The sequence below is a fragment of the Leguminivora glycinivorella genome, chromosome Z, assembly GCF_023078275.1.
Source record: "Leguminivora glycinivorella isolate SPB_JAAS2020 chromosome Z, LegGlyc_1.1, whole genome shotgun sequence".
NCBI classification, from domain to species: Eukaryota; Metazoa; Arthropoda; class Insecta; order Lepidoptera; family Tortricidae; genus Leguminivora; species Leguminivora glycinivorella.
In genome coordinates this window covers 22,412,668-22,426,342 of record NC_062998.1, presented here as the reverse complement: position 1 = coordinate 22,426,342, position 13,675 = coordinate 22,412,668, and the positions used below count along the sequence as shown (strand labels likewise).

Sequence of the window (13,675 nt, the reverse complement as noted above, 5' to 3'; positions counted from 1 at the left end):
ACAAAACGACCGCGGGCGCAAACACTCCTCTATATTCATTATAAACAACTTCACTAATATGATAGCCTTGCCGGTGCAAGGATTGCTTTATAAGTTTCCTTACAACATTTACCCGGCTTAAATACTACGTCAATGAGTGCACTATAAGTGCGGCTGAGTTCACAAACATTACATGTCCACGTTCCAAATATATTTGAAATGCGGACTGTATACATGTCTAACATATTCAACTGACATTACCAAGCATCAACTTGACTTGTCGAGTACATTCGTGTAATTTGAGTTTGGTCAAACCAACATAAATAGGTCCTGTCAACGAGTTTGAATCTCTCGCCGCTCTAGAACCCTGTCTTACTGACGCCGTGTTTTATTTGCCACATAAGTCGCTTTTGCGTTTACTGTGAAAAAGTTCTACAGTGGGCTAGGATTCTAATTGGCTATGGCTAACTATACATGTTAATGAAAATATAGATATTAAAAGTAATACAAGATTTAACACGATCGTAAAATGAACAAGTTGTTATATGATTCTACATATATACCTTCGAATTGAACAGCTTACAGCTCTCAACTAAAAACCTGACGTGCGACAGGAAAAACCATTTCAACATTACTAGACGACACGTACACAACAGGGATAGTACGACAACTTAAGCATGCGCATATCCTATAGTCCGACGGTTCCGCCTCAAAGTATAGCTCACAACTTTTAATTTCCTCCAAGTATCTAAATGCGGCAAAGATTTCAATTGTCGCACACCACTATAATAATGTCAAGCTTCTAAGAAATAAAACCCGAATAAAAACAGAAACATGGTTCTGAAAAAAACCTTAAAATTTAAACATGTTTTTCATGAAGCTGTACAGATGATTTCTATACATTAAGGTCTTGTTTGAAATGTCATACGAAATTGTAGAATGAATAAAAGCGACAAGGTACAGAAATCATCACTTATTTCTGCCGGTGACTATACCTACTGAGTTTATTCTCTTTTTAAGTCAATGAGAGCAGCTGCCAGATCTCGTGCTGCTACGCAAAAGGTCTGAGATGACCTTTCCTCGATATCAAATGAAGGAAGATTGCCTATTACCGGTTCAGGAAAACATTATACAGGCTTCGAGAAAAAGTAATTTTTGACAATTTGTCTATGCTAATTGATTTCCATCCTATCCATGATAGTAAGATTCATAAGCTAGTATGAAACTTTACCAATTCCGGTCTGAAAAGCCAGAAATCAAAATAAACTTTCTCCAAACAAAAGGTAATTTCATATAAATTTTAGCTTGATGTATTAAGCTAAATGTTAGATTTTATCTAATGATGAGTTTGAATCATAAGCATACGTCGGACTATAGGGGGCAGTTTGAGGGCAAGGTAAGGTTTACAAAAAAATCTTAACTTATACGAGTATTATAATGTACCTAGTATTTGTAACATAGTTAATTAAATTAGTTACCCGTTATCATTTATTCATCTTCAATGTGTAAATACTCTTTGAAATGATGAAATGAAATAAAAATTTGAAAAAAATATTAATATATTTTTTTTGTATGAATAGGTAGACGTTTGACCACGATCACACCTGATGGTAAGTGATGATGCGGTCTACGGTGGATCACGCTTACCTTATTCTCATAATATACCTTCAAATGCACCATGAATCTAAATTAAATCAAATATAACACAGACTATTCAATCTTATTTTTATTTAAAATTTAAAGTAAAAAAAAAACACCTAACTAACGTACAACCTTAGAGCCGTGTTTATAGAACTTGACAAACCCAGTTAAGGTGGTTCGCTTTCCATTCAAAAAACAACAATCATTTATGAAGTCATTACACAATATAACTAAATAAAAATATGCGCGTCTATCTACTTTAGGATTTTCATAAATGATTGTTGTTTTTTGTATGGAAAGCGAACCACCTTAACTCCTCTGTGTTTTGTTTCTTTCTCACATCTGCAATTGTGTCGCTTAACTTCAAAACTGGGTAAATCCATTCTGCCATAAGGTTGATTATCTTTCAGATCATATAATATTTTTTATATTTTCAACCTTAAAGCAGAATGGATTTACCCAGGTTTGAAGTTAAGCGACACAATTGTCTGAGTGTCGGATAAAGCCAAACGAACTTTTTCGCCATTTTGACTTATATGTTGTCCAAGTACGATTATAAATAACGCAGTTAGCTGCTATGATATTTGGAATTTCACATTATAAATAGTAGGTACCAAATACTAATTGTACAACTCTAAAGTGAATTGATTGATTTGCGAATCTTACCTATCATTCTGACATGCCACGAAAATGCCCGCTAGAGTCCGACGTATGATCATAAGTATTTAATAAATTAATGGATCTTATTTAGGTTGATATTTTTAAGTTTGTATTGTAGTCGTGTTGGAGTGGTGAAAAATTTTGTTTTCACTCGGTGCAAAGTTTGTTTAACCTTCGTGCCGTGAAACACTCACAACGCTGAAGATTCCACTTCTCGAACCACTCGCACACGCTCGCGGTTCAGTATTGGAATCTTTCGCCTGCTCGGGTATCAATATTGGCACGTGCGGTTAAACAACAACTTTGCCCCCTTGTAAAACAGATAACTATTTACCTAGTGTAGTCATAAGTTCTAAGACAAGAGTTTTGACTCTATAATATAAATCAATAAATAAATAAAAAAGCTAGATATTATTTTAAAGCTTATTTTATATTGATTTATCTACATTATATGTAGTGACATGAAAAAATCCGATCGCTTTTTATGGAACTCCTTGCAAACTGGAGATTGTCGTCAGACATAAACACGCAGACAATTCTTAAAAAAACATACTTCACTAAAGTGATTACAAAGTGTCATACTTTCTAGAGGTGACATGGTATCGTACGGAATCCAAAGTCACATCAGAGACATGTACGAGAATTAAACTAAATTGTACGATAATTAAAAAAAATGTACTACATATATTTACAAGAAAACAATCATCAATAATTATGTCACCGCTAGGAAGCATACTTTCTGGCGAGCGCTATCTATTTCACTATGTAACAGTCCAGTTTTCAGCTTTCTTGGGAATCAGAAAATATGTACGAGAATTGTACTACATTGTACGCTAATTTAAAAAAAATGTACTACACGTATTTACAATAAAACAATGATCAGTACGTCACCGCTAAGAAGCATACCTACTTTCTGGCGGACGCTATCTATTTCACTATGTAACAGTCCAGTTTTTATTATGAATCAGAAAATATGTACGTGAATTGTACGTTCAGACATAGATTATATTATACAGAATAAGAAGATCATACTATCCCATACATTAAAATGCGACCGCCTAAGAACGCGCATACACTACACCACACAATAGATGGCGCTACAAAAAAATGTCTTGTAGCTTTAGATTATACTTGTAGATGGCATTAAGCGTCACTTTTGACATTGATTTCTGGCTCAATAGTGACAACGCCAATCTACAAATAATCGATGGCAACAAGGCATTTTTTTTGTGGCGCCATCTATGTGTGGTGTAGTGTATGCGCGTTTTTAGGCGGTCGCATTTTAATGTATGGGATGGTATGATTTTCTTATTTAATCTATGGTTCAGATTCTAAAGTAAGCAACCTAATGCTTTAGAATCTGAACATAATATTTTTCATACTCACTGGTACTGATCATTGTTTTCTTGTAAATAATACGTGTACTTAGTACATTTTATCCATTAGCGTAGAATATAGTACAATTCTCGTACATCTTTTCTGATTCACAAGAAATTTGAAAACTGGACTGTTACATAGTGAAATAGATAGCGCCCGCCAGAAAGAATACTTCCTAGCGGTGACATATTGATCACTGTTTTCTTGTAAATATGTGTAGTAATTTTTTTTAATAAGCGTACAATTTAGTACAATGCTCGTACATTTTTTTATATGACTTTGAATTCCGTACGATACCATGTCAGTAGAAAGTATTGCCGCAGTTGCTCAGGAGTAATGGTGGTTTATTTTTACGAAACCTCTATGATTAGGCATTTTTAAAGCCAATTCATACTTTTAAAGAAGTCTGTGCGAGTTCTAGCGAGGGCGCTCGCTATACTCGGCGCCAGATAGCTTGTCAATGGCGGCCACTCCACACAGGGGTGCGTTACCCTTGGTTTGCCATTTCATTGTCTATGTTTAATTTTATTTAGAAATACAACCTTTCCGTATTCGCGTTCGGTCGAATGTCAGAAGTGTTGATGGTGATTTTAGTAAGTAAACTGTTTTATTCTGTTTGATGTGTTGTATTTGTGTGTTATTTTTACTGCATAATGACATTGACTGAAAACCTGCAATTATTACCAGTGAAATGCCGATCTTTAGCAATCTTTAACAACGTTATAATTACATAATAAGATAGTATTTCATTCAATTATAGATTTACCTACTATTAACACTTCTTTGCATGATTTTTTATTTATTTTTGAAATAAATCACGATAATGTTAGTCGACCTCCAGATTACGGTAAAAATAATTAAAAAATTATACATTTTCGTAAATGGCGTGAAACGGCAAGACCGCGAATAAAAGTTTAAATGTCAAAATTCTGTTTATTTTTTTTAAATCACACCTATGTTCCATTTCAAAGTATACTGTTGTTGAAACATTAGGTTTTAAAACAAATGTCAGTCACCCGCAAAACTGCCTACCTTTAAATTAACAGGACAAAGTTATGATGGAAATTCATCACCATGCAAAGAAGAGTTATATTCCGACTAATAAAGAGGTACTGTAAAAGATTTGCGATCACTTTATAGCGGGCTCCTTTTACCACGATAAGACAACAAAAGTAATATAAATGGTCACTATGAGGAGCACAAAAACGTGTCGTTGGTTGAAACAAGGCTTTTTGGTACCAAGGCGTTACTGACCGCTATTGACAAGCTAAGTAACAGGCGACGAGTATAAATCGAGTTAAGTAACCATTTAGGGTTAAACCCCCTTTGAGTGTTGTATACTATAAAGAAAATATAGTAAGCGATCAATTTATACAGATTAAAAACCTCTTAAACCTGAATTTTAAACATTGGGTCTAAAATAACTGTAAACGGCCGGCGTGTATTTGGCATGTTATTTCATGCCTTTTTCAGAAGGTTATAATAATTACAAGCTTTTATTCAACTTTCCTTGTTAGTATATTAGATTGGGTCAAAACGTAGAAGCTAAATTTGACCCACTTCCCGGTTTCCGATTCAGCTGAAATTTTGCACATATACCTATTTAATGCAATTTTACGGTATCATGGAGCAGATCTGATGATAAGGGGTTTTTAGAAACGTCTCGGAGAGCAGTAGATGACTGTTGAAACAAAGGTACAGTTGGCAATAAAAGCTTGAGCCAAAAATGAATTTTTTGCAAAAAAACTTATTTAAAAAACTACTCAAACAAAAATTTACTTTTTTAATTGTATTGGAAATGTATCACTAATAAAATTAAATAACCTTTAAAACCATTATAATGTAAGGTCAGTGTCGGGAAGACCGTCTATCTAGGAAGTCCGTCTAGGCGTCTACTCAATATACCTAACTTTTGTATTTATATATCTACGCTTCTTACGCCTCCGAAGGTATACCATTTTTCCATTCTTAATCCATTGGTCTTTAATACATATCCCTAGGACGAACACTAGTTAACAATAAACTTGACTCGTTTTTCGAACTCGAACATCGAGTTCAACATGGTTCCGAAAAAAAAATGTTCTTGTGTAGTACTATTAATGCAATTTATAGTTTTATGTTTTGAAATATGTAACTTCGAAATTATGCCTACTCGGAAAGTCCGGCAATATAAGAATATAAGAGTAAGGCAGGACCGTATGATAAACTAGTTACTACCCTGCTTTAGTTGTCAACCTTTTTCAGGCTTTATGGGAAATAAGTCGAGTGTAAACGGGTGTTGTAGGTTAATTTTAATTTTAAGTTCCGGCTTTCCTTTTATCTGGACCTAAAGAAAAAAGCTTATGGACCCCACTTACAGGAAATTTGCCTTGCCTTATAAAAAAAATTGCTCATATGTTAAAAATTGTAACGTTATTTGATTTAATATCTAACACGTTATTATTTGTTATTACGGAAAATACCAATGATCATGATTTTGATAGCTATTCCCATATGAAAAAAATACGTGACAACGAGCACTAGACGGTCTTGCCTTTGCCTTGATTTTTTTTTCACATAAGTTTATCTTATTTCACTAAAGTATTATAACAGCTTTGTAAAATATTAGCTCATAAGACCATGCGGATCTCCGCAGACTACTTTAATCATCTTGTTTTATCCACTCAAACTTTATTTCAACTAAAGTATGCCGGTCTTGTCCGCACTGACCTTACGTGATTACATATTCCCAATTTATATTTTTGTAGTCAAAACTAACGTCTCAAAACTTATGAACACACGAGGTATGACATCAATTACAACACACGAGTATAACATTAATAACAGGAACATTGTTATATACGAATATACCTAATACCGCAAGTACCGCAACGCCGATGTTTGTACTTCCTTCGCAAATAGGTAATTGTCCCTGACCCCTTTAGAACGTCTAACATAACTACGCCTAAGCCAAGTCGAGAGTCATGATTGTCATATTTCACAATAAAAAGTAGGGTGAATGGATGAAATGAACTTAATGATAATTTGAATACCCTCTGAATATAATATGGTAATGAATGTCAATGTGAATACCTACCTACCCTTCAGGTCGGAAGGTGGCAGTCGCTTTCGTAAAACTAGTGCCTATGCCAAATTTTGAGATTAGTTGTCAAAGCGGACTCCAGGCTAACGCAAGAAGGCAAATATCAGGGTAAAGCAAGGAGGAAGATGAATGGTAATCTGAATAGCATAACGTGGCCAGTCACTAAGAAACGGCAGGTCAGTAATAAAATTTTTATGTAAAAATGAACTCTATTTATTGGTAAAGATAATTAATTTTTAATATAGTGGTCAGTTATTGGACACTGACCAGTAACTGGCAATTTACCCCAATGAATATGAATTTTTCATTATGAACTATATAAAAAGAGACATAAATTAAAAGAATACTCGTCCAATAAGATAACGACATCAACATTTTCACTGAAACTCAAGAATCTCATGATTGGTACCTATTCTGACCCACCTCTTTTGATTTCAGTCAGACTACACGAAGGTATAAATCCGCATTCAGACGGGAGACAACATATCTATCATCTTTTACTCGACAAAAAGGCTAGCCAATTATTATTTACCTATTATAAGTAATACGTAACGTAACGTAACGTACAACTCGTACAGTAAGTCATTTAAACGTCAGTCCATAATAAGTACAACCACTGGCAGACTTTTTTTTTTTAGCAAAGTGGTGAGCTATTAAAGGCGGCTCCCTCTGAATGCTCCAAGATAACCGGTTGACATAACTGAATAAATGTATAAAAAGATGTTATGTTAACCAATAATTTGCAACAAGACTTGGAACGATTTCTTTAAAACAGTTACGAATTGACCGTATTTAGCTAATATATACACGGTGTAACATTAGCAAACCGATAGATTTTAACTACGCACTTCTGAGAGCGAAATAAAGATAAAATGTTTTATGAGGTCAAGCAAATTTCGCAAAAAAAAATTTTTTTATGCATTTTCACATAAAAAGTAAATGTTACTCGTAAAACTGGCACTTACAATATTTTTTTTTTTTCCAAAAACAATACTTTGTTGCAATGAGTCACTACTTAGTAAGTAGTACTTATTTTTTGATATCTATCAACGAGGACACTTAGAATATGTCCGATAAAGGCATCATCGCCAAATCGCCATCAAATCAGCGTTTTGTTCCTGGTTCTGAGAAATAATATATATTTTTTTTTAATGTTTATAACTCTGAAAGAAGGCGAAATCTAGAAAAGTTTATATGACATTTTACTCTTCTAATATGATGATTGTATAGATACGCTGTTAAAATTATTCGGTTTCTTCATATTACACCGTGTATGTACCTAATACATTCTAAATAAAATCTAAATAAATTAATTAGTCAAGAATGCTACCTTTAAATAACGGGCACCAGATTTAATTTTAATATTTCGCCCAAAATTTATCAATTACATTATGATGTACTTTATTGGATTCAACTATTCGTATAATTACCAGGCAAGCAATTACGGTCGCGTGATAAACCACGTCAGGCATTTCGCATTATTTGTAAGTGCGATAAGGACGCACCGATTCTATAAAATTTGACGAGTGTCTCTTCAAAAGGACTTATTTCTATAAGTCAACAGAGGTTATTTTTATTATCTATGTCTTCCTAGAGAAACAAACCTTGTTGACTTATAAAAATAAGTCCTTTTGAAAAGACACTCCTCATTTATTCAACTACTGTGCTACGCCCGCTGGTGCCGTATTAAACGTTATATATCATGTAATTGTCAAAATCAAAATAACATTGTGTCCAATGAATTAAAAGGCGATCGACATAGATTATAAGATTCAAAATGTGAAGTAAAAAATAAAATTTACATTAAAGATTAAAATTAACATAAGTAGATATAACTATACTTATCTTTCTTCTCCTATAACTATAGGAAAACAGAATTTTGCTGTTAACTTTTAACTAAAAGAATATTTACATGATCAGAACGATTCGCGTTACCACATCTGATAACGAAGTACCTAACTGAATAAAACAAAATCAACTCTATACTGAGGAATACTTGCTAATTTTCCACGTACTGTACTACTCACTTAGGCTTGTTTACTGAGTTTACTGAGTTGTAGTTATATTTCAGTGAACAGGGGAGACTTAACAAATCTATGAAACATAATTATATAAACGTCTTACAAAAAGTGCAATCGAATAGAGTTAACGGCACATCCACCTCCAGGAACAAGTTGCATAATAGCTCGACATATCTGTACGAGTAACAACAAACAAAAACACAAATTACTAGTGCCTAATAATCATTTTTAACGAAAATAATTACAATTCATTTAATAATTTTTATGTAAACTTACTTATGTAAACTTACTTTATGTAAAATCATTTATGTTCAATTGTGAACTACGCTCTGTAGTACTATGTAAGTAACGCTCCATTGGAAGTGCTCAGTATAAAACAAGCGCGACCATTAAACAAAGCCGCATTTGTCGATTTCCATGTAGACTTGATCAAAAGAAAAGTGATAGCAACCAAACCAGCCGGAGTGAGGTGTAGGTGTGGCGGTCCGTGGTCGGGGCCGGTGGCACGTGGCGGTAAGAATGTTCAGGCGCGATACAAGAGTCGGTCACTCGGGCAGCTTGAGATCGAAGTCGAAGAGCTCGGCCAGCCCCTCATCGTGGTCGAGGCAGAAGCCGTAGTCGGTGGCCGACATGGGCGGCTCCAGCGCCAGGAACGGCTCCAGCTCCAGCGGCTCTGCAATGTGCCACACAAAGCTTTTAAACATTCTTCCTATACAACACTTACTTCCTTCACCTAACACACTCTTACTGTACGTGTACACATACTGCTATCCTATATTATAGCCTAATGTGCCAACACCAAACAGTCACAGTGCCATTTAAAGTACATATTCACTATTAACATTTTTGTTTCAATACACCTTTTCTAAACAATGCTTCGTAATGAATAACAATATACTTTTTGAGAAACCGTGTTTCGAAACAAAAATGTTTATAGTGAATAGTTGAATACATACATACTTAAATATTTTTTGTATAAGGTGCATTAGGGTAATTTCTAAAGTTGCTTAAAAAACACCATTATTTCCATCATATCAAGATTCGCCTTTCGAAATTACCCGAGCATTTCTGTCATTAGAAATTACCCTAATGCACCTTACACATGTATCATAAGACACTGGGTGTTATGTTTATTATCAGTCCCATATAACCAATGTCTTCCAAATTCGAATATTGTACTAACATAACTTTTAATTTTAATAATTAAAGTATTTTGTAATAATATGATTTTTTGAACATAAGTCATTCGAAGTTACGATAGTTATTAACATAAAATTGTTATAAATAATGATCGTTATAATGTAAAATTGTATGAGAAACATTTTCGGAGTACCAATAATCTATACACCGTGTTTCACTTAACACTAAAAACCTGAAAACAGTTTGTTCAGAATCAAGAGTAGAATCGATTCAGCTATATCTTGATGGGGGTAATATTTTTATTTAAATTTGTATTATTAGTTATTTTTTACGTGCCTATTCTATTGTACTCGTAAGACAACATTGTGTATATCGCATTGCTAGAGGTTGTTTACCTTTTTCAGTATTTAGGGGTATTAATACTGGCTGGTTACTTCGACGATTATTTTTTCGCTACGAGTTTGACGTTGTTTGTCAGTTTAATCTAAGTCATAACAAATTGAACTCGTACCTAATTACAACCTTGTCATTTTAAACATTGGGTTTAAATTTGATTACCTGTCCAATTTGAAGTTTACTGTGACAAAGCTTTAAAGTGTTTTACAGTGACATCTTAGCTGTCTATTGGTAAACCTTATGTCGTTGCAGTAACATACACAAATAAATAGTTTTGTGGTTTATGGTGGAAGTTAGCAATTATTTTATTGAGTGTAGAGCTAAAAGTCAAGTAGAGCTGTACAAAAAATTAGAAATTCAATTTAAAAAAAAGTAACCATCAGATTAAAAGATGAATACTCTAGATGAGTTTAAAAAAATAAAAATCAGTTGGGGTGTCTGAGGTTTTGAGTGTTACCGGAAACACGGTGTATAACAATTTTATATGAACTTTGGCGCACCCGATTTTTTATTTACTCAACACAATGCATAGTAAAGCATTGTATGAAACGTGTACGTAAAGATGATTTCTGCACCTGTTGCATAAATAGCAATTATGAGCAGTGATCGGGGATTTAGATGCCACACGGGGTGAATGAACTCAAGCATTATATATGTATGGATATGCCGCGGGATTCCAGGCTATATGTGGCTAGAAAAAGGACAGTTTTTTTATCACAATTTTATGTACCTACCTGTATATTATCAATTTATTGATATTACGGGGCAATGTTTTAAATGCGACATCAAATCATCATTGTTATTACGAATTTTTCTTAATTAGTTTAGTATAGGCCTCACTAACAATAAAATATGCGTATAAAAATTCACTTTATTATAGATAAATAATTTAAGGTCAGTGCGGGCAATTACAAATACTTTATTGAAATAAAGTTTGAGTGGATAAAACTAGACTATTAAAGTAGACTGGAGTGATCCGCATGGTCCTATGTGCTAGCAAATTTGATATTCTACACAGCATTTATAATACTTTGGTGAATTAAAGTAAACTTATGTAATAAAAATCACTTTTTTTTAAGGCTCGGCGAGTTGACCGTCCCCACGCGCTGAGTACGGAAAGACCGTCTAGTGCTCGTTGTCGCGTAATTTCATATGGAAATAAGTATCAAAATCATGTTCATTGTTATATTCTGTAATAAGCGTAATCGTACCGACGAGAACTTTAGACTTTTTAAGACTGCTCGTAATCGTTGCAATCAGGCGGTGCGCATAGCGAAGCGATGGTTTATAAATCACAATGTCTCATCTTCTTCTATGGCCGATGTCTGGAAGTTTCTCAAATCGCTTGGCACGGGAAAACCTGCCAACGGTTTATCTGATAGCACGTTTTCTCTTAATGATCTTAACTGCCATTTTTCTTCTGCCCTTTCTGTTGACAATATAATTAAGGCCGTCATCCTCTCTAACATTTCATCTCTACCATCTCCTGTCATTGATATTTTCTCTTTTTCACCTGTTTCCGTTTCCGATATTAAATCCATAATTGCAGCCATCAAGTCAAAAGCCGTGGGCTATGATGATGTCAGCCGTTACATGATTGTATCAGTCCTTGACTGTATGCTTCCCGTAATAGCTGACATCATCAATTGCTCTCTGGCTACTGGTGAGTTCCCTTCCCTTTGGCGTAAGGCTTTCGTTATTCCGCTACCGAAAACTAGCAATCGCACCGCCCTCAGTAATTTTAGACCAATTTTCATACTCCCTTTTCTCTCAAAAGTAGCTGAAGCGGCGGTGCACAAGCAACTATCTCGATTCATTCTTTCGCACAACTTGTTGAGCCCGGTGCAGTCAGGTTTCTGTCCCAGTCACAGCACCTGCACTTATTAAAGTCACAGAGGACATTCGACAGGGCAAGAAGAATCAAATGGTCACAGTACTTGTTTTAATAGACTTTTCCAACGCTTTCAATACTGTTGATCATGACATACTTCTTGCTCTGCTGAAACATTTGAATGTGTCTCCTACTGACCTAAACTGGTCCGCTTCTTATCTTTGTGGCCGCCAACAAGCAGTCAGGGTTGATCGGTCTCTGTCTGACTAGTGTAATCTTGCGACTGGCGTGCCCCAAGGTGGTATTTTATCTCCACTTTTATTAATTTTATCACACCTGGCCTCCGCTGTTCTCACCACTTGTATACCGATGACCTGCAACTTTACGATCATTGTGCTGTTACTGAACTTCCGAGCACTATCAACTGGCTTAACCTGGACCTCTTACACATTCAGCAGTGGTCTGAGAAGTACGGCCTTTCTGTAAACCCTTCCAAGTGCCAAGCCATTGTCATTGGCAGTTCTCGACAACTTGCTAGACTGGATTTCAATGCTATTGCACCAGTAAACTTTAATGGTACAGCTATTCATTTTGGTCATAGCGTCAAAGACCTTGGTATTTTATTGGATAGTACGATGAGCTGGAGGGCGCAAGTTAACGAGATCAGCCGAAAAGTTATGAGCTCTCTCCACTTTCTCAATAAACTCAAGCACTTTTTGCCGATTAAGACCAAAATTCTTTTAGTAAATACTCTTATTCTACCTTTAATTGACTATGGTGATGTATGTTATCCGGACATCTCTGAAGAACTTCTAAGTAAGTTGGATCGCCTTCTCAATAACTGCATACGCTTCATTTTTTGCTTACGCAAATATGATCACATTTCTTCATATCGTTCCCAGCTTGGCTGGCTTCCCATCCGTCAACGACGCAGTGTCCGCATGTTTTGCTCTTTATACTCTGTGCTTTATGATCCACACGCTCCTGTGTACCTCAAGTCCCTCTTTCAATACTATGGTGTCTCTCGCGAGCGCCGGCTCCGCTCTTCTGGCAATATGAATATGACCTTATCCATCCCACCGCAACACACTGGCTTTATGTCTTACTCTTTTCGCGTGCATGTAGCGCGCCTTTGGAACGGCCTTCCACTACATATTAAAAATGCCCCAAATAAGTTCGCTTTTAAGAAATCTGTACGTTCTTTCTTTGCTGGTAGAATGAAGGATTCCTAGTTGTTTATATATATGTATGTATTGTATGTATGTATTTTTGGAAATATATATTTAGGTTTATGTATATTTATTATGTATAGTATGAATTTTTGAAACGAACGTTTCTAAACAAAGGTATTGTTCCTTTTGTGTTGAGCGAGAGCTTCTGTATTGGCATGCGCTAAGACAACAAGAAACAACTGTATCCTGAGGTTCAAATCTGTGCAGCAGCAAATTTGAGATAGATTGTTTTGGAAATGTGAAGTGATAGACCACACCGGTATAGGTGCGAAAATATAGCGCTTCTAATACTTTGATACTTGGTGGTGGTGCTGTA

At 35.1% G+C, this 13,675-nt stretch overlaps 1 protein-coding gene across 2 annotated transcripts in view; it reads right to left on the bottom strand.

The window, feature by feature from the left end:
- Window positions 1–3,546: 3,546 nt before the first annotated feature.
- Window positions 3,547–13,675, bottom strand: part of LOC125240942 (transcription factor E2F2) — a 69,121-nt gene continuing 58,992 nt past the window's right edge. For both annotated transcript variants that reach the window (XM_048149146.1, XM_048149147.1), the window contains exon 10: window positions 3,547–9,433. In XM_048149146.1, coding sequence (XP_048005103.1) covers window positions 9,306–9,433 — 128 coding nt within the window. In that variant the 3' untranslated portion in view covers window positions 3,547–9,305. The remainder of the gene's footprint in view (window positions 9,434–13,675) is intronic.